Source organism: Aristolochia californica, unplaced genomic scaffold (genome assembly GCF_029961685.1).
Source record: "Aristolochia californica isolate CCGP_79_NKW_82.1479 unplaced genomic scaffold, dmAriCali1.0.hap1 SCAF_11, whole genome shotgun sequence".
Lineage (NCBI taxonomy): Eukaryota > Viridiplantae > Streptophyta > Magnoliopsida > Piperales > Aristolochiaceae > Aristolochia > Aristolochia californica.
Window position 1 is genome coordinate 34,273,839 of NW_027181782.1, and position 25,819 is coordinate 34,299,657.

The 25,819-nt window shown below is 40.0% G+C and overlaps 5 protein-coding genes across 5 annotated transcripts; 4 read left to right on the forward strand and 1 right to left on the reverse strand.

Moving 5' to 3' along the window:
• The first annotated feature begins 3,016 nt into the window (after positions 1-3,016).
• Positions 3,017-4,927, forward strand: LOC137944954 (transcription factor DIVARICATA-like). Its single transcript, XM_068790780.1, has 2 exons — positions 3,017-3,556; positions 4,236-4,927. Exons 1-2 carry the CDS (start codon positions 3,180-3,182, stop codon positions 4,726-4,728), a joined length of 870 nt encoding a protein of 289 aa, XP_068646881.1. The 5' UTR covers positions 3,017-3,179; the 3' UTR covers positions 4,729-4,927.
• A 1,107-nt stretch (positions 4,928-6,034) lies between these two features.
• LOC137944953 (mitochondrial phosphate carrier protein 1, mitochondrial) lies at positions 6,035-10,193 on the forward strand. The gene is made up of 6 exons (XM_068790779.1): positions 6,035-6,746; positions 7,720-8,069; positions 8,155-8,198; positions 8,768-8,982; positions 9,084-9,208; positions 9,761-10,193. Exons 1-6 carry the CDS (start codon positions 6,600-6,602, stop codon positions 9,813-9,815), a joined length of 936 nt encoding a protein of 311 aa, XP_068646880.1. The 5' UTR covers positions 6,035-6,599; the 3' UTR covers positions 9,816-10,193.
• A 1,065-nt stretch (positions 10,194-11,258) lies between these two features.
• On the forward strand, positions 11,259-15,473 carry LOC137944950 (protein PLASTID MOVEMENT IMPAIRED 1-like). Its single transcript, XM_068790775.1, has 3 exons — positions 11,259-11,285; positions 11,507-12,516; positions 12,607-15,473. Exon 3 carries the CDS (start codon positions 12,908-12,910, stop codon positions 15,401-15,403), a length of 2,496 nt encoding a protein of 831 aa, XP_068646876.1. The 5' UTR covers positions 11,259-11,285; positions 11,507-12,516; positions 12,607-12,907; the 3' UTR covers positions 15,404-15,473.
• A 1,211-nt stretch (positions 15,474-16,684) lies between these two features.
• LOC137944951 (calcium-dependent protein kinase 26-like) lies at positions 16,685-22,077 on the forward strand. The gene is made up of 9 exons (XM_068790776.1): positions 16,685-16,884; positions 17,208-18,057; positions 18,472-18,615; positions 18,712-18,864; positions 19,235-19,350; positions 20,716-20,883; positions 20,969-21,193; positions 21,403-21,553; positions 21,707-22,077. The coding sequence occupies exons 2-8, from the start codon at positions 17,304-17,306 to the stop codon at positions 21,523-21,525; spliced, it is 1,683 nt and encodes a 560-aa protein (XP_068646877.1). The 5' UTR covers positions 16,685-16,884; positions 17,208-17,303; the 3' UTR covers positions 21,526-21,553; positions 21,707-22,077.
• Positions 22,078-22,149: 72 nt separating this feature from the next.
• On the reverse strand, positions 22,150-25,131 carry LOC137944952 (uncharacterized). Its single transcript, XM_068790777.1, has 4 exons — positions 24,848-25,131; positions 23,703-24,343; positions 23,193-23,393; positions 22,150-22,286 (listed from the first exon to the last, which is right to left on the reverse strand). Exons 1-4 carry the CDS (start codon positions 25,050-25,052, stop codon positions 22,248-22,250), a joined length of 1,086 nt encoding a protein of 361 aa, XP_068646878.1. The 5' UTR covers positions 25,053-25,131; the 3' UTR covers positions 22,150-22,247.
• Positions 25,132-25,819: the final 688 nt, after the last annotated feature.

Genomic DNA, 25,819 nt, shown 5'->3' on the forward strand with positions numbered 1-25,819 from the left:
CAGCTTAAATATTAAAAATATTTAAAAAAATATTTGAATTAATTAATCCAGTCCGTAGGCTTAAGAGTCAAGAGACAAAGAGATGGGGATCCCCACGTGCATGCAAGCTCACAACCTGTCAATCGTTCATCACCGCAACGTGCTGACAGTCGCTGAACTGAAACTAAACTCCACAGTCATCGGGCCCACCTTAGTGGAAACGTGGGCCCCAGTATAATTTTATAATTTTTACGTAGAAATCATGCTGATGAGGTAACAGCCGGTGCCAAAATAGGAAGCTTCAGACTTTGGCGGTGGAGAGACATCCAGGTATGAATGATTCTCTCAGACCTCTTAAAGGGTGGTGGAGAGAAAAAGAACAAACAGAATATATTATTGTTTATTATTATTATTTATTTATTAAATAAGAAAAGGGTGTTTTGCTTTTTTTTCTTCATTGTATTTAATAATCATTAGAAGAGGAAAAAAAATAAAAACGGAACTTAACCTAGGTGGATTCTAATACCATGACAGCGGTTAGCTAATACACCCAAAAGACCGATCTATTAGGTACGAAAAGCTACCACTTACAAGAGTGGATGGAACCACTCTAACAATAATGTCAATCAAATAAAATTTAAATCATGTTTTTCCTAATTACCCCTCCGTTTTTTGTGATCGCCTCCCCCGATTTTCGAAAGAATTTTTTTTCTATACCATAGGAAAATGAAAAGGTGAAAAACCATTGGGAAAAATCCTCCTTGACTAGTTTTCTTGCGTCCGTGTCGATATAGGAAACAACTGAAAATTAGTTATGGTGTTTGTATTCATCGTAGAAATAAATTAATCTTAAGCAAATATTTATTAAGTAAACATGTTCCAGACAAAAATAAAAAATGATCTTAAAAAAATATTCTATAATTACTCTTAAATAGCTATGTTGATTGCATTACCCCTAATATAGTATTATAATCTTAATTTTACATTATTTGGGTCAAACCCAAAGTCCAACAAAAGTCTTCCACAATTCTAAGGTTGCTCTTTCATTATTTAGTTCCTAAGCATTTTGGAAAAGTGGAGCCTAATAAAGGGTTAAATACTAAATTAACTAAGGGCATGTGGAGACAAAGATTAAGACAAACTTGTGCCATGTATTTAAAAATAAAAAAAATAAGGATTAAGAGCCGGCCAGATGCATCTTAAATGGCAACTTGATTATACTAATTTGATTAATTTATTTTATAATAAAAATGGTGGATCTCCCATTCATAGCCACCTCTTTTTTCAATATTTTAAAAATATTCAAGTTCTCCAATCCCCTTAATATGCCATAATTTAAGTATAAATAAATAAGTATAGGAAATAAATAATTTTAAATATTTAAAAAACTATTTCCGACTAGACCCATTTCCAATAAATCTATCTGTAGTTTACGATTTTCATCGAATATGGCTTTGCCTGTACTAAAGCATTCACTCGACATAACATGCATGCATGGAGTCTCCTTCGGAGAAAATCAATCGAACGAATAAAAAAAAGAAAATTAATAATTTTAAAGACAATATTTAGTCCATAAAATTATAATCTAATTTTATCATTAAGTCTTCCCACTTATATATCTCCTTCCACTTGTAGTTTAGCAGCAAGAATCACTACAAGATTAAACAACTCAAATTAACATGACTATTTTTCCTACAATCTCTTTTGTAAGGAGGAATCCAACTTGAATTGGGTCCTAGGAGAAGAGTCTAATGGTAGCATGAAGAGCTTCTCCATTGTTCTTCTATCATTACTAACTATGATAACTGGAAATTTTCGGTATCGGAATCTAGACATGCATTCCTAAAATACGCATTCTTGGTAATGGCTAGAGACCCGTATTTTGCTTCAATGCTTGATCCTACCATAGTTTGTTGTTTCTTGTTCTTCCAAGAAATCGATCCAAAAACCCCCATATTTTTTTTTGAACATTGATTTTAAAATCTAGTAATAGAAGGACCTATTGAATTGCTATTACATTGTATAGGTACTTAAGATTCATTTGTCTATCGTGATACATTTGAATTTTGAAATGGACTTATTAAGAGGCATTATATTTGAGTTGAAGTGAAAGCAAACAACCCTTGCTTACTTAGTCATGGCATACAAAGGTTCTTGTGTGCCTAGTGATGTGAGTTTAGGTCGGATTGCCTAGTGTGTTACTGTAAATCTATGTAACAGTGTACATTATAAGGTGATTATTGTGATTATTTGAGTGGCAAAGTCCTCTACCTTAACATAGTAGAACTCCAAGGTGAAAAATACCTTGGGAGTGAAATAGAAATCAAAGATAGGATCATGAACCAATATAGGAAAATTACATATCAAAACACTGTCTTCACAATGCCACGTGTTCTCTCAGGATTGGTGCATACTGGTCCGGCCTAAAACCTCCTCCCAAGTAGACCGGACCAAGTGACCGCTACAACTGAAATGTCCCACGTGTATAACCTTTTTTTTCACCCAAGTAGACCGCACCCAGCGTAACGGAGTTTTTTTTGTCGCGTTCGCAACTGTAGTTTATCGTCATTTCGGATGCGATACGGTTAGCGTCGTCACATGCCGAGACGTTGGCGAATATATCGGGAAGTTGGCGCCGCGATATATGGCGAGTCTCCGGGGCGCACTTTTGTAGTGGAATGCCATGCAAAATACCGGATTTACCCTCTTATACTGGTCTGGCTTGTTAGATATTTTAAAGCAGTGGATCAAGTAAAATTATAAATTAATTATTTTAATAAAAAATTAAAAAATTAGTAATAAATCTTAAACCCTAAGATTTAAGTTTAGGGTAGTTTTGTCATTTTACTACCATTTCTCGAACCCTTTCTCAACCCCGAGTCAAAATCTCCTCAACGTGCTCAAAATAGAAAAACCAACTCGCCTGTCACTTGTCACGTGTAGAAAAGGGTAAAACGGACATTTTAATCCCCCAAAACTATAAAAACTAAAAAATGGCAGAGGCCAATTTCAGAGACCGGGGGCACTCGATCCAGAGAGGTGGAAGAAGAAGAAGAAGCAGCTGCCTAATCTCCATTGGAGGGGAGAAAGGGAGGAAAGAGACGGGTACCCACTTGCAGAAAATCTGCTTTTCCCTCGTCTTTTTCCCCTTATCTTAATTCCCAGAAACGACATTAAGGGCAGCTGATTCTCCTTCTTCGATGCCGTCCTCTTCCTCGGGTGAAACCTCAAACGCGTACTCGGCTTCTTCAGACGAATGCGGTTACTGGTCGACGCGTGAGAACAAGGTGTTCGAGAACGCGTTGGCGACGTATGGCGAGGAGTTGCCGGACCAGTGGGAGAGGATTTTCGAGCAGCTCCTAGGGAAGACCCCTGAACAGATTAAGAAGCATTACGAGTCCCTCGTCGAGGACTTAAATTTCATTGACGCGGGGAGGATTCCTATCCCGCAGTATGCGAACGAAGAAGAGGATTCTGATGAGGAGTATTTCGGGCTTAGAAGGTTGAAGAAATCGAAGCATGTTGTTCGGGAGCAGCAGAGGAGGAAAGGGATTCCGTGGACTGAAGATGAACACAGGTGTTTCCAGATATTCGATTTTTTAGAATTCTCGTCGTTTTATCCTTTATTAGGTTCTGCAATTTCCTTTTCCAATGGTTCTGCTTGAATTGGAAAGTTTCGGTTCCTTTTTTTTTTTTTTTTTTTTCCTGACCAAACGTATCTTCCAGATTTCAGGCTCGTACTTCAGTTCTTCAATTTATGATTTTCGAGTCCTGTGTTAGATAAGATTTCCATAGTTGATCGATTTTTTGTATTGATTGAATACCTGCGTGCATTAAACTCTTTTTAACGATTAAAATCAAAATCGTTGTTAGGATTAATCCTTCTAAATATGCAAATTAGTGGTCCCAACCCGCCATGAACTAATCTCGCATGGAACACAAGAATATGCGGAGCTAATAAATGCTCCTGCAACCATAAATTGCTCGTATGATAAACAACTACACTGAGATTTCAGATTAATAATCCACTCTCTTCCCTACCGTTCCGTTTTACTGATCAAATCCTTGTTTTTTCTGTCAAATTTCGTCTGTTTTATACTCGATTTTTCTACTGAAATCGTCCAACAACATGAATGAAACACAAGAACAAACATCAAACAGCAACAGAATTGCCTGAGGATTTGATTGAGAAAAATTGAAAATATAACAAGAAAAGGAGATTTGCCGTGTTCTCAATCTTTCGTGGTTTCTCTTAGGTTATTTCTGATGGGTCTGAACACATACGGGAAAGGCGATTGGAGGAGTATTTCTAGGAACTTTGTCATCAGCCGAACACCGACCCAGGTGGCCAGCCATGCCCAGAAGTACTTCAATCGCCTGAACAGTGCCAGGACAAAAGAGCGGCGGCGGCCGAGCATCCACGACATCAGAAGCTCCGACGTCGTAACCTCCATGAACCCACTTCCCCACAGCTCCCCGTGCACGAATTTCACCTCTTACATAGCCCCCTCGCTGCACTCCTTCAGCCTGTCGCCAATAACAGGGTCCCGCGACGAAGGAATGAGCACTTACTCCATCAACGATTTGATGGGTGCTCGCGGGAGCTACCCGCCGCCGGCGATGACGTTTTCCGGAGGATTTGAGGCTTTTCCGTCGAGTACCGAGATGTTCGTCGGCTCATGGGTCCATTGCGAAGAACTCGACAAAGGGGATGCAATGTATAACGTTGGAGGGTCCTGTACATTTTGAAGATTTATCTCTCTTCTTTCTTTTTCCCGTTTAGATCATTCACCAAATGTTTCTGTTCACTGCGACGCAATCGAGTGGCTTGTTTACTGTGCACAACTGCTGCTTTGCCTCTGTGAGCTTTCGCATTGGACTTGAGAACTCCGGGGAGAATCAGAAACTTGGGGAGATGACGAAGAATTTCAGTGTAAAGATTGAAGAAAGTTACGAAACAATGTAAAGAAATTTAAGAAATTTCATGATAAAAATGGAATTTACATTATTCTTATCATTTTCCGTTTTACATAACGACGTAAATCTTCTTTTTTTTCAATTTATTCCGATTCAGAAATAACTCGGAACCAAGAAACCCGAGTGAAGTAGGAACGCAAAGGGGATTCACCAAGAACAAAAGAGGCCAGTTTGAAACCGGACTTCGAATTGCATGCCAATTTGCTGGGTTAGAAAATTCAATTGGTTAGCGTTTTTAATAGTAAAATTGGACTTTGATCGAATTGCACATAATAACATTGCTAAGTTATTTAGACTCTAATAATTATTTTTTTATTTTATTTTAATTAAATAATTAATAAGCTACACGGATATTTTTATAATATTTTATCTCGAACAGTAAACAAGGGTTTTGAGTTCTCCTCAATGAGTTCAAGGGTGTGTGTTAGATCTGAGATCGTAACATAGAAATAAAAAATAATAAAATTAAAAACAAAAAAATCTAAAATATTTTGTTCTAATTTATATGTATTAAAAAATTGATCTTTACGACAATGAAATAATAAAAATATTTTAATTTTTTTTAAAAATATCATATTATAAATTTGATCGATCGATCGGGTTCAGAATAATGCCAAAACTAATCCTCACTTTATTTTTTATTGGCTTTTTTTTTCTCACCTCATTGCAAGGGAAAAGCCCTAAGCATTGTATGTTAATGTGGGTGTAACCAAATCGACTTGTTATGAGAAAAATCTACACTTAAGTGACATTTTATAAACTAAAAGGGTTAAAAAAAGAAAAAAAATTACTCAGAAGTGACATTTTTGTTTCATTTAGTATTTTCTAAACTGCATCTTAACATGAGAATAGAATTAGAACCGTCTATTTACCAAAAAAAGACAGTTAAATACAAGGCCTAAAATTTATCACGGTCAAGGGTTTAAGAGGTCAGGGTTTAAGCACCGAGTCATGTACAAACGACGACCGAGTCCGGTTTCTAGGCCTTACGTTTGTTTCCCGCAGACGTGGAAGTGTTGCGACCTACAGCAATTCTCGAATCGACGGTCGCGTTGTCAAAGTTAGTTCCCTGATTTATTCTCGTTCTGGGTCGTTCTCAGATTTGAGGGAGTTCCCACGAAATTGGGTGCTCTATAGAAAGTTGATCCCGCGAAGAAGTGGGTGTTTTTTGTTCCGTTTGAGTGCGGTCATGAAGCAAATGAGGTGGGAATATGGGAGGTGAAGTTTGCTTTCTGGGTTATTCCTTGGTTTTCTGGAAATGGTGAAAGCTTGGTGGAATTTTAGCAAATGTACACTTTTTTTAATTTTGGTTTGAGGATGAAGAAAGTATTGTTTCTCCGAAGAATGAGGGCGCTTGACAGGAGCTAAGGTTGAGGTGGAGTTACATGAAACAGGAAAAGTTCAACTTTTTTCTTCTTCCTCTTTGTTTCTTTGCAAGTTTCTGATATCAGACCTGATTTTGGGAATTGAAAGGAGACCGAAGGGTGAAGCTCTGATGAGGCTAAGATCGGACTACTCTTCTAGTTGTCTGTCGGGAGTTCTTTCTTCAGCTTTTGATTGAGCTGATTTTTTTAAGACTATAAGAGGATCTCTGTTGGTGTTGGGTGACTTTGGCGAAGACAAAACATTTTATCTGTGGGAAAATGATACGGGGAAATGGAAAACGCGAAGATGGGTTGAGGATCTTCTCTCCTCAATATTATACCATCTGTACACTTGGAGGAATGCTCAGTGCTGGAACAACCCATCTCGCGATTACCCCTCTGGACGTCCTCAAAGTAAATATGCAGGTCAGCGAGTGCCAAACACTAGGTTTTGTTTTTCCGATACTTCCATTTGAGGAGTTCTGATACTGGTATCATGTTTGTTGTTCCTTGATGCATCTTCTATGACAATACCTTTCTCATTTTATTTACACGATGAAATTGTTTGGTTCTCCGAGAAGAACAAAAGTCTTTCTTAGGCAACTGGCCATAGAAAAAGGTTGGACAGTGTTGTCAGCCTGTGAGTTTTAAACAAATTTTGCTTGTTTAGACAGTCTATCCTATACTCAAAAGATGTTACTGAGGCCACTTTGCCTGAGAAAGAGTACTCTGGGCTCTGTTTTCTGTTGCTTGCTTAACCATTTAAAGACTTCTGCTAGTTTCTGTAAATATAGCGAGTCACATGTCTTTGTACAAATATGGTTTGAACAGGGAAATGATATTTATGGTTCATTTGAATTTTTTTTTTATTATTATTATTTTACATCAGATCATTTTGCAGTTCATTTTTGTTTCTTTATTTTTGTCATGGTTATGTGACTTGCCATGGTTCGATGTCTATTATTCATCCTCTATGACTTGGTTGAAGTCTTTAAAGATTTTCCTAAATTATTTGCTTTGGGGTTGATTTAGCAGCAAGCTTGATCCTTGTTTTACGAGGGAACACTTTTGCTTTTTGAGTCACAAGTTCTAGAAAAATAAACAAATCCTGTTAATACATGAGATGTCGACCAAACACTGTTATGCACTGGAAAAGAGTTCAAAAAGAAGATGATTGAGTTTTATTTTTAGTGTACTTGTTCCTCTTGTTCCTGTTATGATCTTCCAAATTTTAGCCTAGTAAGAATTTTGTGGTTTGTCTGTTCCTTGTCTTCTGTCTGATTAACTGTTATGGTAAGTACGATACTTTGAACCAATTTGGAGAAACCATGTCTTTGTTTCTTGCATTTTATTATTATCTAGGGTGACCTGTTGTCACTGATGGATTTTGTATTTGTAGGTGAATCCTACCAAATATAACGGCATATTCTCAGGTTTGAAAGTCCTTGTGACAGAACACGGCCCGTCTGCACTTTGGAGAGGTTGGGGAGGCAAGTTCTTTGGTTATGGTGTCCAAGGTGGCTGCAAGTTTGGCCTATATGAATATTTCAAAAAATTTTACTCAGACATATTGATAGTACAGAATAAAAGTGTCATCTTCTTTCTCAGTAGTGCATCTGCACAAGTTATAGCAGATGTTGCTCTTTGCCCTTTCGAAGCTGTTAAAGTCCGTGTGCAAACACAGCCCAAGTTCGCAAAAGGGTTGATTGATGGCTTCCCAAAGCTCTATGCAACTGAAGGACTGTCTGGGTATAGAATCACCTCATTCTGTGTTCTTTTCAAGTGAAAAAAAATATTGGAGTTGTCTCATTAAGACCCTTCTCTGTGTTTGCAGGTTGTACAGGGGTCTATTTCCTTTATGGGGACGAAACCTTCCATGTAAGGATTTCTGTGTTTACTTAAAACAACAGAGACGTTATTTCTTTCTAAACAAGTATTTTGTTGCTTCCTCTATTTATAGATAGCAACATTGTTTTTTCCAGATATCGCCACTCAAAAAAGAAATGTTTTGGTCTCTTAAGAGGTGTGGTCCTCTAATAATCTAGCAATGATTTATTGCAATGAAAGGGTGATCCTTGAATTCATGCAAGTAAATTAAAGAGTGACCAATTGATGAGCAACAACATGGGTGGTTACACAAAAAATATGATTTGGAGAAATCAGTCCTTGGAACTGGATGGTTACTCTATAGGAGGCAATAGGAAATTCTGTTGATTTAATAGCTCAATTCTTTCAGGTTTCTTTTTCGGAACCATGAGTGATCTGTAGTAACACCCTTTAATCTGTAGGTCCTGATTCCATGTGATAATTCTCTTTCAGATGCCAAATCCCTTTTATTTCTTAAGCATTGTTATTCTTGAGATCTTATTAGATGATACAGCAGCAACACATTCTTACCCTCTTACATTTGAACATACTAATCTTCATGAGAACTTGCACTTTGGCAGTCTCCATTCTCATGTTCTCCACATTTGAGCATTCTGTGGACTTCATATACCAATTCATTATTCAAAGAAGAAAGGATGACTGCTCAAGAGCTCAGCAATTGGGTGTGACATTCATGGCTGGCTATGCATCTGGTGCCATTGGAACTATTGTTTCAAATCCAGCAGATAACATAGTTGCTTCTCTTTATAACAAGAAAGCCAAAAATGTTTTGCAGGTACTCGTGATTTATGGGTTAAACTTCAGCTTTATTTTACTTTGCAGTTAACAACCAAAGTTCTTGTAAAACTTTACCCGAATCATTCTTTCTATTTGCAGGTGGCGAGGAGCATCGGGCTGGTCAATCTGTTTACTCGAAGTCTTCCTCTCCGCATCACAGTTGTGGGTCCTGTTGTAACCATGCAATGGTTATTCTATGATACCATCAAAGTGTTAACTGGGCTGTAAGTGAACTCTGCTTAGCAGCTTCTTCTCTGGCATATTTCTTACCTGTTAGCTTGGTTGCCTATTCTGCGGTCAGTCGTTTGTGTACATGAACTGACCTCTTGGGGCTGTGCCACTCCCGGTAGAAAATGGTCTGAAGATATCAAAGATGATATTATTGAGGATACAGTCTCACTGGTTTACCATCAAATCTATAGGAAGATTGTAACTCATCCCTGCTGTGAACTTTTGAAAAGTTCCTTTTTGCATGTTAATATGATGTAGTTCACAGTGGGGGTAGTTTTTCAGATTACAAGTTTTTGGATGGTTGTGCTTTCACACAGTAGGAGAAGCTCGACATACAGAGAATGGATTTGCTGAAACAAAAAAGTGTTTCGTTTCAGAGACATGCACTTACCACTTTCAACAGATCTATTCTCAAATATTAAGAAATTTCTGACCTTATGTTGCTACGGATTCTTGAAAAGAAAATTGATACCACAGATTAAATTACCGTTGTGTTTTCTTTTTTTCCTGCAACTGATCTTCAAAATGTGGATATGATATCTCAGGCCAACAAGTGGAGGTGTGAACAGTTACCCAGATAATGTCAATTTTGTGGAGTGACTTCAGCAATGGCGGTTTCAATAAAGAGCAACTTAGAGACCCTCAATGGAAGATGAAAATCAAAGTCACACGGCTACCATACAACATAGCTCAGGTTCAAAGCAGCACGCAGACTGCAGATTGAATGGAGACAACCGTTGTCACAGTGAGGATGCAGGCATTTGCTGGTGTTTGCATATTTTTGAATTCTATAAAACAATTCCATTTGCTTTTCGATACCTGCATGTAAATAAACTTCCACGAACCTTTTCAAAGAAAACACCAGAGTGGGAATCACATCTGGAGGTCGTCCTGATTCAGTTGTAGCAGGGCTGTTCAGGTTTCTGTGAACTGAAAGGCTGGATGGGAGAATCAACATTACCTTGAAATTCCCATTTACTTCTGCGTTTGGAAATCTCTATCCTATGGTTTCTTTTATGTGATTACAATTTCCTGCTGTTGTCTCGTATTGGATTTGCTAAAGATGCACCATAAAAGGCAACAAGATTGAAGACGAGAAAAGGACGAACTCACACCTTGTTCCCGCCTATTAAGCCAGTCCCCTCGGTGTATGGATTACCCCCGGTCTCGCTCTAGTTCCCTTTCGCAGAGCAAGAGTATCCTTCCCGCGACGGAACTCGGGGAAAATCTTTCGGCGATGCACGAAGCCTCTCAGGAAGAAAGCGAATTATTTTCGGCCTCTTGCAACTCATCTCCGCCTTCGTCACAAGGAAATCTGTCCACCATGAAATAACACTCGAGCCGCCAACACCTTCAGCGCTTCTCTCTTTCCAGAACCCTCTGCGACTGAACGTCCTACCAACTCTGTTTCGGTAACGTCTCTCCGTTTCTTGCTTCCTAGAATTTACCCACCACCCAGAATTGGAGATCGCCATCGACATTTGAAACAGCCTATGGAGAACGGCGTGAAGTTGGTGGAGCAAGCTCTATACCGCTTCAGTCGCTGTCCTTACCGACGCACCGCATCGTTGTCGCCGGGGTGGAACTAGGTCATTCAGACGATCGGAGATGCAGCGAGAATGGCGCCAACCAACAGGGACAATGATCAAGTAATAGAAAGGTAAGTATAAAGAACACATCGAAATCCCTAAAATAAAATAAAATATCATGTTCGTCGGAGATGGTAGTGAAACGACGACGGCAACAGAAGCTTCGGCAACGGAGACAGCTCTTTCGAGTCTGCTCCTCCAAGCGAGTTGTTTTTCTATCTTCTTCTTTTTTCCACTGATTTTAAGTTGAATTATTTTACATCTTTGCATGCATGATCGATAAGAGATAGCAATAAAGGGCTGTCATTGGGTTAATTTCCAACCCATTAAGAGAGTCCTATTTTTTTTTTTTATACGCGGTGGATTAAATTATTCGTTTCTTGTCGAAGGCTTTTCATTTAATTCATGGTAGTCAACGTGGTTTTGCCGATCCTGGACCTTCTGCTATCTATTTCTTTTACTCAACGATGGATAGAAACAGGTATGAAATTATTGAAATCTGTTCTTTTTTGTGTCTTTCTTGTATGAAATCTGTTCTGTTTTTGTGTCTTTCTCCTGCAATAGGTGAGAAGATTCCTTAAGTTTTGGATTAATTCCGTGACTCAAATAGGTTTGAGAAGCGATGTTGCAGGACTGTCTGCATTCTTCTATAAAATCAAATGTGAATTCAGTCGTGCTAAAGAAGAAGCTTGTTTTCTGCAGTGCCTCGCCTTTTTACTGCTGGAATCACTGCTTTCTACGAGGATTACTATAAAAAGAAGGGAATTAACATCATAAAAGGGACTGTTGCAGTTGGATTTGATTCAAATTCAAATGAAGAGGTCACCCAGAAATTCAAAATATTCTTTCACATGAGTTGGATTGGGAGCTGAAAATATAAATTATTCAACTTTGCCGTAATTTGGGTCTTATGAATGTTTTGTCTTAGTTCGCTCTTGATTTAAACTTGACTAGTTGTCGAGCTTTGGAGTCTGAAATTTCCCACCATGGAAAATCTTGTTGAAGAAGCGCGCTCATTTTTAGGATCAGACCAGAGCTCCAGATGTGTATGCTGTAGAAGATGCAGTTGCATTCCCTCTGAAGCTGTACAATGAGCCTTTCACCTCTCATGGCAATTTTACGGTGACAATGTTGGAGACACGGTACCGTTTGGAGACGATGACCCAGCATCGCCGAAGCCCAAATTTGGATCATATGGGATCTAGGTTGGGAAGGTAGGAGAAGCCTTCCTGGAGGGTGGAATACCGGAAGAAAACAAAGCCCTAGCCAAGGTGGCAAGAGTCCAACAAACAGCGGCAGATTTGGATCAAGTTCACGAGGGCTTCAACTGTGCAAGCAAGATCTGACTTGTTTAAAGAAGATATTGCCTTCGTTTTAGTATCATCTGCAGATTCTCTTTAGGGCTAGAAATTGATGTTTACTCTCTGCACCCACTTCATTTCCCTCTGCAGTTCATGTTTGAAGCATCATGAAAGGGAGACGAGTTCCTGACTTGTAAAAACAAGAATGAGGTTTCATGATTTCTGCTAAAAACTCAATCGGAATTGTATCAGTAGAGTCCTGTTCCTGATAACCCTGCTTGCCATTCGTTTCGTGGACGAGGAAACGACCTGAGAGCGGATCAAACGGGTGAACTTCTCATGCATACAGACAGAATCTGACTCTGCAACAAGATGTCGGGCTGAAGCTACTGTTGCATCAGCCACCTCTTGGTACTTCACTTCATCTCATTCCTAGTTTTTGGCTGAAAGAAATAAGATTAAATACGTTACCATCTTGTTTTGTTTTCTGGCGATTCTCAGACAAGAAATTCTAACCAGTCGCTGCAATTCCAAATCAACATCCCCGTTAATGCTCCAGCCTCGCTTTTTCTTTTACCCTTCTCTGTCTCTTTCATGGAGAAGACAATGGAAGGAGGCAGAGAGAAGAGAGAGACACACAGAGAGACGCTGACGCTGCTATGTTATCCTCCATACAATCCAATGTTGTCCCTCGTGGCTGCTTCTCCGCCTCAAATCAACCCAACGACAAAAATCCCTCTCTTATCTTCTACTTCTTGTCCCCTTCCTTTTCCTTCCCTCTCTACAACATTCACCTCCATCGATGGCGAATCCGAATCCGGAGAGACGAAATTCCAATACCCAACTCCTCGAAGAACTCGAGGCTCTCTCCCAGTCCCTCTACCAGTCACACACTGCTCGCCGAAATGCATCCCTTGCCCTACCACGCTCCGCCGCAGTTGACAACTCTGATGGGTCTGTGACGGCTTCAGATGGAACCAAGCCCCAACCAAAAGCGCGGCCCCGGCGCATGTCTTTATCTCCATGGAGATCCCGCCCTGAGACCCAGAAAGAAGAGCATCCCGGACCGCAGAAATCGGCGGCGAAGAAGCTTGATGCGTCGTCAGCTTCGGAGAAGAAAGGGATATGGAACTGGAAGCCCATCCGTGCGTTGTCGCATATAGGAATGCGGCGGATAAGCTGTCTTTTCTCTGTGGAAGTGGTTGCGGTTCAGGGCCTCCCATCGTCCATGAACGGTCTCCGTCTAGCCGTCTGCGTGCGGAAGAAAGAGACGAAAGAAAGCACTGTACAAACAATGCCAACGAGGGTGTTGCAGGGCGCGGCGGACTTCGAAGAGACGCTGTTCGTCAAGTGTCACGTTTACTGCGCCGGCGGTAGTGCGGAGGAAGTAAAGTTCGAGCCCAGGCCATTTCTGATCTTCGTAAAAGCGGTGGACGCCGAGGAGCTCGATTTTGGAAGGTCTGTGGTGAATTTGAGTTCGTTGTTGCAGGAATCCATGGCGAAGAACCTAGAGGGAACCAGAATTCGGCAGTGGGATACCAGTTTTGATCTCTTCGGGAAGGCCAAAGGTGGCGAACTGGTTCTGAAACTGGGTTTCCAGATTATAGAAGATAAAGGATTAGGAATCTACAGTCAGAGGGAGAGTTTAAAATCCAGCAAGACGAACGATTGGTCTTCCTCGTCTTTTGGTCGGAAGCAATTGAGAACTTTTAGCGTTACGAGCAGATCAGAAGCTCAGACACCTTCGACAAGTGGAAGAATAACTAATCTTCAAGGCATCGACGACCTGAATGTCGATGAACCAGCTCCTGCTCCGGCTGCTCCCACTTCCTCTATTCAGAAATTCGAACAAGCAGCCAATGCCGAAGAGATCGAGTTGCCAGAATTCGACGTCGTAGACAAGGGAGTCGAAATTCTAGAAGGTGAAGAAGAAGCAAAGAAAGACGTCAACGGCGAATTAGAGCCCAAAGTAGCCATAGACAAACAATCCATCTCCAGCGAGGTCGTAAAAAAAGTCGTCCTTGATCAGGAGCACCAAAGAAGATTAACGGAGCTAGATTCAATCGCAAAACAGATCAAAGCTCTGGAATCCCTGATCCACCAAACCCATCATCTGGCTAAAAACAATCAGGAAACCGAATTGCAGCGTTTAGACGCAGAAGAGGAGACCGTAACCTGTGAGTTTCTCCAAATGCTCGAAGAAGAAGAAACCAGATCAGATCAAATCAAACTCACCCTACCCGAAATCCCTCCATTAAAGCTAGAAGGAGCCGAAGAAGCAACCCTAGAATCCGAATCCAAAGTCTTCATTCCCGACCTCGGAAAGGGCATCGGTTCCGTCGTCCAAACCAGAGACGGAGGCTACCTAGCCTCCATGAACCCCCTCAACGTCGAGGTCCAGAGAAAAGAAGCACCCAAACTCGCCATGCAGATCTCTAAACCTCTGCTACTTCTGACAACCGATTCCGGTTCTGGGTTCGAGCTATTTCAAAAAATGGCGGCAATCGGAAGCGAAGAACTGAGCTCACGGATACTCTCCTTGGCTGCCATGGACGACGTGACGGGGAAGACCGCGGAGCAGGTCGCCTTCGAAGGCATCGCCTTCGCCATCATCCAGGGAAGGAACAAGGAGGTGGCGAGCTCCAGTGCCGCGCGGACGATCGCCGCCATGCGAGGCATGGTGGCAGCCCTCAGTGCCGGCCGGAAAGAGAGACTCGATACGGGAATCTGGAACGTGAGCAAAGACACGGTCCCACTCGACGAGATCTTATCATTCTCCATGCAGAAGATCGAATCGACGGCCGTGGAAGGTCTCAGGATCCAAGCCGACATGTCGGACGAGGATCCGCCGTTCGATGTATCTCCAGCCGCGGGGCAGGGAGGTCCGCTCGATTCCGCACGACCGTTTGATGACTGGCGGAAAGACGGCGGAGATGCCCCGGAGCCGGTGACGCTAATGGTGGTGGTCCAAACGAGGGACCCACTGAGAAGATATGAGGCTGTGGGTGGGCCCATGGTGGTGCTCGTGCAGGCGACACATGCGGAGGGGGAGAATGTGAAGGTGGGGAGTTTGCACTTGGGAGGAGTGAAAGGGAGGCACGTGCGGGATGGGGAGAAGCAGCGGCTCACGGCAATGCAGTGGCTGGTGGCTTACGGCTTGGGGAAGGCGAGGAAAAAGGGGAGGCAGGTGCAAATCAAGAAGGGGGACAAGCCGGCGCTGTGGAGCCTGTCGGCGCATGTGATGGCGGACATGTGGCTCAAGCCGATGAGGAACCCGGACGTGAAGCTGGTCAATTAGAATGAATATAAATTAAAAGGTCTTTTATAATTCATTTTTGAATATTCTTACGTGACATTTCGGTTGTGATTATTATGAGAAATATTTTTGAATCTTGACTAAAAGGAATTATTAAAAAATTATATGTGATATTTTAAAAAAATAAATTATTTGATGTAAATATATTAATTATAAAATTATTTTTTTGACAAAAATACCCTTGCATAAGGAACAATAGTCTTTATAAAAATAATAATTTATTCGTGAAATTCCAATAAAAATGTAAATTATTCTAAAAATAAAGGAGCCGGCGGCGGGATGTGAACACGTTTTCTGGTTGTGATCGTGATGGTGGTCGGAAACTGACAGACCACGGTCCACACGGAGCCAGCTGTAAACAAGTGCACGAAGACTGGAGTGACCATGAACGTGCACTCAGATCGTGGAGGCTGTTAAAAAATTAAAATTAAAATATTTAAAATAAATATAAAAATAAAAAAATAATTTATAAAAAAATTGACAAGTCCTAGGAAGCGAGTTTCAGCCGGTTCGGTTGATTGGACCACGTTCTTCGCCCTGTATTCGGACCTTCTAAATTCTGCGTCCCCCATCTGATCTTCCGAAATTACCCTCGGTCGCTGTCTCAAATTACCGGTGGAGAGGAGAAGCGAGATCTTCTCTCTCCCTCACCTTACTGGTCAATGGGATGATTTTCGTCCGACTCTGTCAACCTTTCAGAAACCGTATCCAAATATCCCAGTTTTCGAAAATAAAAATATTTTTTAAAAATAGGAAAATTCCTTTTTTGGCCTAGATGCATTTTGTTTTTACTTTATTGGAAAACCAAATTAAATTCGAAATTAACTTTTTGTTTTGACTCTTTTACCCTTAAAGTAATTCGTATTTTACAGGTAGTTGGGATCAGGTGAAGGGAATCTTGGTTTTTATGCTAAGCATGTGCATGAGTAGTTTATTATATCTTTATTACTCTTTTGTTAATTTACTTAAGCAATTTATTTCTAATTTAATTTAATTATTTATTTATTTAAAAAATAAGAATAAATCATACTGAGGAAATTCATACTTGCAAAATTATTAAAATTAATAAATATAAAATATATTTAATAATTATTCTCATTAATTCAACAAAAAAATTTAGCTTTAGTCTTAACAAGGGGTAAGTTAGTAAATTGAGTATATTTTTTTGCATTATATGATTTAATAAATAAAAAATTTAGAAACCGCGTCGTATATAATACTGGAAAATTGGTCAGCAGTCTCCCCTTCGCGCGCCTTCACGCCCCCCCCCTTTCTTTCTCTGTCGCTGCATCCGACCAAGGGGAGAAAAACGGAACAGAAAAACAAACGAGAAAGAAAAAGAAATCATAAAATGGTGTCTTTCGAAGTGGAAACGTGATCGCGAAACCGCCATGAAGCATCGCGTCCGACGAAGTCTTGCATCTTTAAATGCTTCCTCCGTTTCTTTTTCCGTGTTTTCGCCGGTGAGAAAATTACACTGATCGGCGCCTTTCTCTATCTGCTTTTTTATAAAAAAAAATTTGTTGTTTCCGGAAGGGCAGCGGGTTTTACGAGTCTTCTCGGAAGGTAGCTTGTAATCTGCTGAATTGTTGCTAGTTTGCGATCTAGATCGAGCTTGATTTTTTTTTAATTTTTTTTTGGTGTTTTGAATTGTTGAGTTTTTAAGTTTCGTGTCCGCTTTGTCGTTTTATTTGAATATACTTTGCTTCATGTGGTTGAGATTCGTATGTTGATCGTCGAAGCAGAAGCATTTATTCACAGAGAAGCTTCATTTGTGGATTTGTAGGTTTCAGCTGAGATTTGTTGCGTGAGATTAGAGGATATTTTGTTGACTGGGTCTTCTTGAATGAGTCAAAGGTTTTAGAGTCGGGGAAGTTGTTTCATGGGCAACACATGCCGGGGATCTTTCAGAGGAAAATACTTTCAAGGCTACACCGAGCCTGTCGATCGCTCGGTATCTGGGAGAAACACTTCCGAGCACTCGAATTCTGATTATTCCAACCACAGTCACAGCACAGGTTCGCTACAAAATACTCCAAAAGATTCAGCTAAGAGAGATCAACACTCTTCTCTTGTCAATCCTTTCCCAAAACAAATCAGCATGAGGCGTGGTGGAGATAACCAGGCCTATTACGTACTAGGCCACAAGACTCTTAACATACGAGATCTCTACACTTTGGGTAGGAAGCTGGGGCAGGGCCAATTCGGAACAACTTATTTGTGCACAGAGATTTCCACAGGGATAGAGTATGCTTGCAAATCCATCTCGAAGAGGAAATTAATCGCCAAGGAAGATGTGGAAGATGTTCGGAGGGAGATTCAGATAATGCACCATCTTTCAGGTCATAAAAATGTCGTGACAATCAAAGGAGCTTATGAAGATCCATTGTATGTCCATATCGTGATGGAATTATGTGCTGGAGGTGAGTTGTTTGACCGGATCATTCAAAGAGGTCACTACAGTGAGAGGAAGGCGGCCGAGTTGACGAGAATTATTGTGGGGGTTGTTGAAGCTTGTCATTCTCTTGGAGTCATGCATAGGGATTTGAAGCCCGAGAACTTTTTGTTGGTTAATAAAGATGACGATTCTTCTCTCAAAGCTATTGACTTTGGACTATCCGTATTCTTTAAGCCAGGTAAAGAATTTACTTTTTATTTTGTCCTTTAAGATTTGAAAATTAAAACTCGCTTCATTATCTTGTCAGCTTTTAATGCTCTCTTTTGAAAGAGAATTTTATCTAAAGAAGTGTATTCTGTTCGATTGTCTCCAATTATAGGACAAGTTTTGGAGCGAGTTACTTGATTTATTCCTCATAGAAATAGATTAATTAATAATACTTGACGGTATCTTGTTTTATACTTTCTGTGTACTGCATAAGGTAATTTGTGAACTATATTTGCTTATGCTCTGTCTTCCATTCTTTTATATTTTTAGCTTTTTTCTTCCTTTTTTTGGGAGTGAATATGCATTTTTTTGTTTTTCATCTTAGGTTAATTCACTTTTAAGTATGTTGGGTAAAGTAGTTTCTTTACTCTGTTCTATTTTTCAGGTCAAGTTTTCACTGATGTGGTTGGGAGTCCTTATTATGTTGCGCCTGAGGTGCTCTGCAAGCATTATGGGCCAGAAGCAGATGTTTGGACTGCTGGAGTTATACTGTACATATTGCTGAGTGGTGTGCCACCGTTTTGGGCAGGTATGCAGGTTTTATGCTTTTCTTTGGTCTTTCTTCACCTGTCATGAATTTCGGTTTTCTTTCATTCTGAGAATTTTGATATTTTTCGGCGGTCAGAAACACAGCAAGGTATATTTGATGCGGTGTTGAAAGGACAAATTGATTTTGAGTCAGACCCGTGGCCTCTTATCTCAGACAGTGCTAAGGATCTCATTACAAAGATGCTCTGTTCACAGCCTTCAGAGCGATTGACTGCACATGAAGTACTATGTATGTTGGATCTTTGTATAATCCATTAGAAGTAGCTCTGATGTTGTTTTCCTAACAATAAAAAATCAGTTTAGAACTTTTCTTTCTTTAAATTAGGCGACTATAGGCTTTCCAATGAATGGAGTCTCCTTGAAAGTGATGAAAATTTTTAGCCACTAAGATGCTTTTCAGTGCATTTTTAGGTGATTTACCCTGGATATGAATGAGTCCATATGTCATTCAAATACAAAAAGAAAACTGAACCTCCAATTTTTAGTAGCTTTAGTCAGATAATGTTCTTGGTAAACCTTATTATGTTAACTATTTTTTAAGTGTAAACATATTCATTACTTCTTTGCAACAGCATTTACCTGTTTTTTTAATGGTTTAGGTCATCCTTGGATATGTGAAAATGGCGTTGCTCCTGACAGAACACTGGATCCAGCTGTATTGTCTCGCCTCAAGCAGTTCTCAGCTATGAATAAGTTGAAAAAGATGGCTCTTCGAGTGAGTAAAACTTTTTCTGCATTTATTGTTTAAATTATAGGAAATTGGGTCTGGTTGAGTCGTTGATGCTACTACTAAAAATCACATTGGTTCAACATTTTCATTGTGCCATTTCATGTGAGTTGCACTCAGAGATCATTATCATCTCCAGACCTTTATCCCAATCATCTTGGGATTGGCTAGATGAATACTATTAATACTCTTAAATATGAAACTAGGGCATACATTTTTTTTTCTTTGAAAGAATAGGACATAGGACAAACACTTTAAAAGCCACGATTATTATTTTCACCATTGATATACGTTGTCAATTCAAGTTTGATGTCTGTGTGGAATTTTGCCTTTGTGCTCCATTACTAGTCTTCTTGCTTATGCTGTTGCCAGGATTCAATTTTTTCCAATGGCCTTTTTACAAGCTCCTCCCATAATGAGCTTAATCATAAATGCATCATGTTAAAATTCATGTAAATGTATATTTGGTTATGTAAAAGGCAGCAGTAGCTCTGGTATTATGCTAGAAGCATAAGTTTCAATTTTCATAATGTTCCGAGTAGTATTAAGTTATGAGAGTTTAAGTGATAAAGGTGTAAATAATAGAAAAGGGGTCGATGCTGGAGAGATGCACTCTTCACCTCTCTCTTCTCTCTATTCTCCTTCTTTTTCTCTCCTTTTCTCTGACAAGTTTATATTTTTACACATCACATTTTATTGGATACTAGTATTTTTTTTTTTTTTTGTATTCACCTTATGAGTGAAAAATGCTTCATTGATGGCACTATGTAGTCCTAGCCTGAATCTTTATTTTGGGCCGTCTGCTGAGGACATTCACAATGCTGTGTGCACATGATTACTTTGAGCAGTGAGTGGTATTCTCTTCCCTTGTTAAGTTGGGTCCCTGTGACTAGTTCCAAGCTTCAAATGGCTTCAAGTTTGGTGAGATGTCGGTTTATGGAAGTATATCATTCTGTTTTGGGTCATCTTGTTCATATCATGAAGAAATGAATTAGGAACTGTATTTCTTGTAAGGTGGTTTGCTGTGTACCAGTGGATTCTCTTTGATACGTAAGCTTATTCTTGGTTGTTGCCTGGACCGAATCAGTTTCGTCATCAAAGCTTGGTGCATGGTCGGAAAGAGAGTTCTTTCTAAATACCAATAGAATTATGCTAAACAAAAGACACTATCTGTGAGATTTTCCTAACTAAGGCGATCCTTGTATTTCTTCATCTTTGTATCAAGCTCTCCTGCAATGATTTGTGTTATTGCTGATTCATATTTTATTTGAAAACTTTATTTGTTTTTGAGCTCTTCGTGATTCTATTTGATTCCTGTGGAGTTTCACTCAGAGATGGTCTTGATGCCATCAGGTAATTGCTGAAAGCTTATCAGAGGAGGAAATTGCTGGTTTAAGAGAGATGTTCCAAGCAATGGATACCGACAACAGTGGTGCCATCACTTTTGATGAACTGAAAGCTGGACTGAAAAGATATGGTTCTACTTTGAAGGAATCAGAAATCCGTGCATTAATGGATGCAGTAAGATTATAAACACTATGTTTAACTGCTTTTATGCGCTAACCTAACCACTGAGAACCAACTGATCGAGCTCCACTGTTTTTAGGCTGATGTGGACAATAGTGGCACCATTGATTATGGGGAATTTATTGCTGCAACAGTTCATCTAAACAAGTTAGAACGTGAGGAGCATCTGATTGCAGCATTTTCTTATTTTGACAAAGATGGAAGTGGTTATATTACAGTTGATGAACTTCAACATGCTTGCAAAGAGCATAATATGACGGATGTTCCTCTGGATGAGATAATCAGAGAGGTTGATCAAGATAACGTAAGAATAATACTTTCAAGTCTTAGTTTTTGGCACGTTAACTTGCTCATAACAGTTCGGTTTAACCCCAATTTGTTTCATATTGTATCTAACTGATAAGCTTTTCTCTTTCTACTAAAGAAGCGCACCATTCAATCATTTGTCAGGGATTTTCTCTCTCCATAAAAGATGACAATTGCTCCATATTTCTCTTTTTTCTTATCTTCCAGGATGGAAGGATAGACTACGGAGAGTTTGTGGCAATGATGCAAAAGGGCAATGCTGGAATTGGAAGACGAACCATGCGCAACAGCCTGAACATGAGCATGAGAGATGTACCAGGAGCCCATTGAGTTTTTGTGGGTGCATGTTGTTGTACAGGTTCTATTCACGATGCCACAATCTTTGTCACTCAAAAACTCTCTTTGTTTCTCTCAAATTGTTTCGGAGCACTGAAAATTTACTTTTTGATCTCTTTTCTTGCTTTTGGTGGTTTAGTCTCTCATGTTATGTTTATGCCATTTCCAAGTATAGGTTGTACAGTGGAAGACCAAAGGGGAAGAAGGTATTGGAGCCAAGAATTTGCTGAAGCCGTATAATTTAAAAAATTTCTTGAGATACATAGGTTATGATGCGAAGAAGCAGCTTATTTTCAAGGCTCAAGTTCTATAACATGTTTACCTTGAGTCAGGTGAAACTAGCACGGCACAATGGTGGTGATATTACTTGCCTTTTCTCCCCTTGCCATGCATTTGAGGAAGAATGTGTCAAGTGCTCTTTTGACGAGTTTGATTTGCAGAGTGAAGGTGAGGTTGTACTTGCTGTAGCTTCCCACCAACATCACTAGTGTATTGTTGACATTTTGAATAATGAAGGTGCTGGTGTTTTTGATACATTTAGGTGGATCAATGACCTCTTTGAAGAACTTATATCTATATAACTGGAAGGTAACTCTCATATATCTTAAGAGTAATATATTCAGAATGAGTGATGGTAATCAACTTCATATTGTACTAGAATTACATATTTATATAGTATGTAAACATCAGAGTACGACTTGAGGACAGCAATTATTCTACTCTGAAACTAGCTCTTCATGGGCAATTGCTATTTCCTGCAAATGAAAGCAATCAAAGCTTTAGTTTTTTCAGATGTAAGCATTTGACATTGAAGAATGTGAAATGAACTATACTTTGGAAGAGAGTTTAAGGTAAATAGTCAGGACTAGCATTGTATAATGGGAAGCAAACAAATCAGATAACCTAGGATCATTCTTATGTATAATTAGAGTAGTGCTGATTTTGATTCAGACGAATCTTTTCTTTAAGCAATCAAAATGCATTTTCCTATCATCTTAATTCAGTCCAAATTGCTAAACTGAACTCCTTTTTACAGCTAAATTGCAAGAATGAACAAAATATCCATGGCATGGTAAGAAATATTCTTTCGGGCCTGTTTGGAACCCACAGAAAATAAAAGGAAAGGAGAGAAAAAAATGTATTTTTTGTTGTTTGGCAAGAAAGAATCATTGAGAGTAAAGAAAATAAAAGAGAAAATCACTTTCTCTCTTAGTTAATAAATTTTCCTTCACAAAATGATGGAATTTGGGGAAAAAAGAAAAGGAAATAAAACTTGAGAGAAAATTTTAATCATCAAAATATTACTAATTTTCTTTTTCATTTTTCACTTGTATCCAAAAAAAAGAAACTATATTTTTTTTCCGTTGTTTCTCTCATTTTCCATGGGCATCCAAACAAGAGAAAATAAACCTCTTTTCTTTTCTTTTCTCTTTCTTTATCTCTTTCTCTTCTCTTCCTTTTCTTTTCTCTCCACTTTCAGTATTCCAAACACTGCCTTCATCTGCAGCTGGGTTCTACATTTGAAAGTACTTTCATCATATGTGAGTATCATGACAATGGATAAGCCAGGAAAAAAAAAAAAAAACAGCAGAAGAAATGTTCTTGTGAGAAGGGGAACTATGGCAATATTCATTAAGAAATGACAGAAACCTCAAACTCACCTTAAGAGATCCTTCCATAGAGAAAACAAATCTGGATGATAATGCTTGTCCTCTGTCCAACAACCACCCCACCTCACCCCAAATTTCACCAGCCTGTCTTTCTTTCAGGGAACACCACAGCTGCCTCGGAAGTTGTACTAGACCATCTTGATCTCTTCGTGACTTGTGTGGCATGTCACCCACCAGTTCTTGTAAAATATTCTGACAGAATCAAGTATGGATCAGCCCATACCCAAAAAAACAGATTGCAGTTATCACACTATATTTTGATTGTCAAATAATTGTCTTTTGACCACCAAAGATGAAATAATGTATGGGCATGGACATGAAACAGCAAAGATAGTCCAGTCCTGCAAACAACATTTGCATATTTTGGAGTTCGTAACATCAAAAGGATGGCTTTTGTGTTTTCTTCCTTCCAATTTTCATCAGTTTGTTGCAAATTGACTGAAGAGATATAAAGGGGAGAATAAGTATTACGAAATGAGAACTAGAACACATCACTCCCACCGTTTGAGGCTTTTGGAAGCTAGCAACGGAAGTTGGTCCCTCCCAAACACCTAGGACTTCTGAAACTTTCACAGCTTCAGTGGATGCAAATCCAGAATCACGAATAGCACATCCACCAAGTTGGTCTCCATTTCTGAATGGTCCATACCATTGTTCACAAAACACCTTTATATTTTGCAGTGTCATAGTAGTTCCGTCTACTCGAACAACTTGATTTAACCTCACACGGGATTCACGGTTCCGGGGATCGACGAGGCAGTGCTCTAACTCCAACAATTTGTAAGTAGTATTATCCCCCACAGGCCAAATAGCTGCATAACACCCACTGGGGTGGTAAGCGAAGGTGGAAACTCTGTTATTTAAGCTCCCTACATGCCTCTCATCGATGCTATAATGTGTTGCAGCATCAGCTTCACATCCAACAGTTGGTAGAAGTTTGATAGATTTGTAGAAAAGTGTAGCCTCCTCTGTTTGTGCCAGAGTGGGGCACTGAGTCTGCCAGTCAAAGACCTTCACTTCCCACTCTCTGTAAGCTTCAGGAACAACGGATTCAGGAAGTTCGATGGGCTTTCCTTCTGTGGTGAACTCTGCTCCATACCCATCCCATTCACCAGATACATTTCTTGCAAACTCTGTCCAGCCTGACATAAACAGAAGAGTGGTTAGGAAATATCTAACTTCATGAGAAAGAGAACGAAGTACAGAGATTACTCGTGGAAATTCATAAACAACTTTATTTTTTTCTCCTTATGGTTCAGTTTCTTAAACAGTATATACGAGTGCTTTGTCGACATTGAAATTGATAACCTCTGATCCCACAGATCCTTGCTTCAAACTGAAATCTGGCATCATTTTCCCATATAGTGTCAGCTCGAAGTAAGAAGAAACCCAAAAACCAAATAGTGAAATAATCATGGCGCTGCAAGGCAAGCTGGAAGCTTTCTTTCTACTCTTTCAGCAATAGAGAATTTCCCTATTGTCACTCTCCGCAGCTGCCCGAGGGCACTTGTCGCATAACTAAAGGGGAACAAACCAGACACCACATGTGGACTTCCTCCTAAAATTACTTCAAAGGAACTAAGCATAGCCGTCGTTTCATAAAATCAGCAACGATTAGAGGCAACGAAGAGTCAATTCACACTTACTGGTGTTCACTGTCGAGATTTCCTCCGGGCGTTCAACGTCTGCTGCGACGTTTGCCGCGGCGGTGGAGGCAGCAATCCGGTGGCGCAAAGGGAAACTCTTCCGCGGAGAAATACGAGCGGCCCTCGAATTGTGGAGCCTGATGAAAGGGAAATCGAGACGAACGATCGATTTACTCCGGGCGAATACGTTTGCAGAAAGGGCCATCGAGGCGTCCTCTCTTCGAGCTCCCTCTCTATCTTCGGAAGGGAGAGAAGAAGAGGCACCGATTAAAGGGCGGACGGAAAGATCCCAACGCTTACATATGTAGACGTTACTCGAGACAAAACGACAGTTGCCATGGTTGCCGCCGTATCCGTATCTCGAGTGTACGGCATGGTTTTGCGACTCCTCGTGTTGAGTCACGATTTGGCTGAGTTGACTCACCCAAATCTTACATTCTCTAGAAAAGAGATCGCCCTCTTGGGTGCTCCAGCATCAGCGTCTACCTTGTCAAATCTCTCACTATCGTGAAGAGGTCTTTGCACTGAATAAAGTCTTTCAGGGTCGATGATGGTGTGACATCTGAACCCAACATCGTTGAAGTGCGGCATCCTGCTAAAAGGTTCAACTCGATTCTGATCGTCTTCCCCAGCGGGGAGGAACACCATGAGTGCCGTGAACTCAAAGGTGAAGAAGGAAGGGAACATGTCGCCTTGTGGACTCGGCACATGGAATTCTTCAGCTTCACAACCTCTGCTACACAATCGACCCAGTTTTAGGGGGAACAGGGCTCTAATCCAGGTCTGCCCGCTCAGGCTCCAGGAGCGGAGAGAGGTGAAGAAGGGAAGTACTTAATTTTATTAGATTCTGTTGGTCCTATTTAAACTTTGGTTAAATTAGGAACAATCAAGGATTACAATTCACAGTTTCCTGAAATGGTAGAAAGGAGCTCTTTCGCTGTCTAAGAAACAGCCATCAGGTTACTCAAGAGG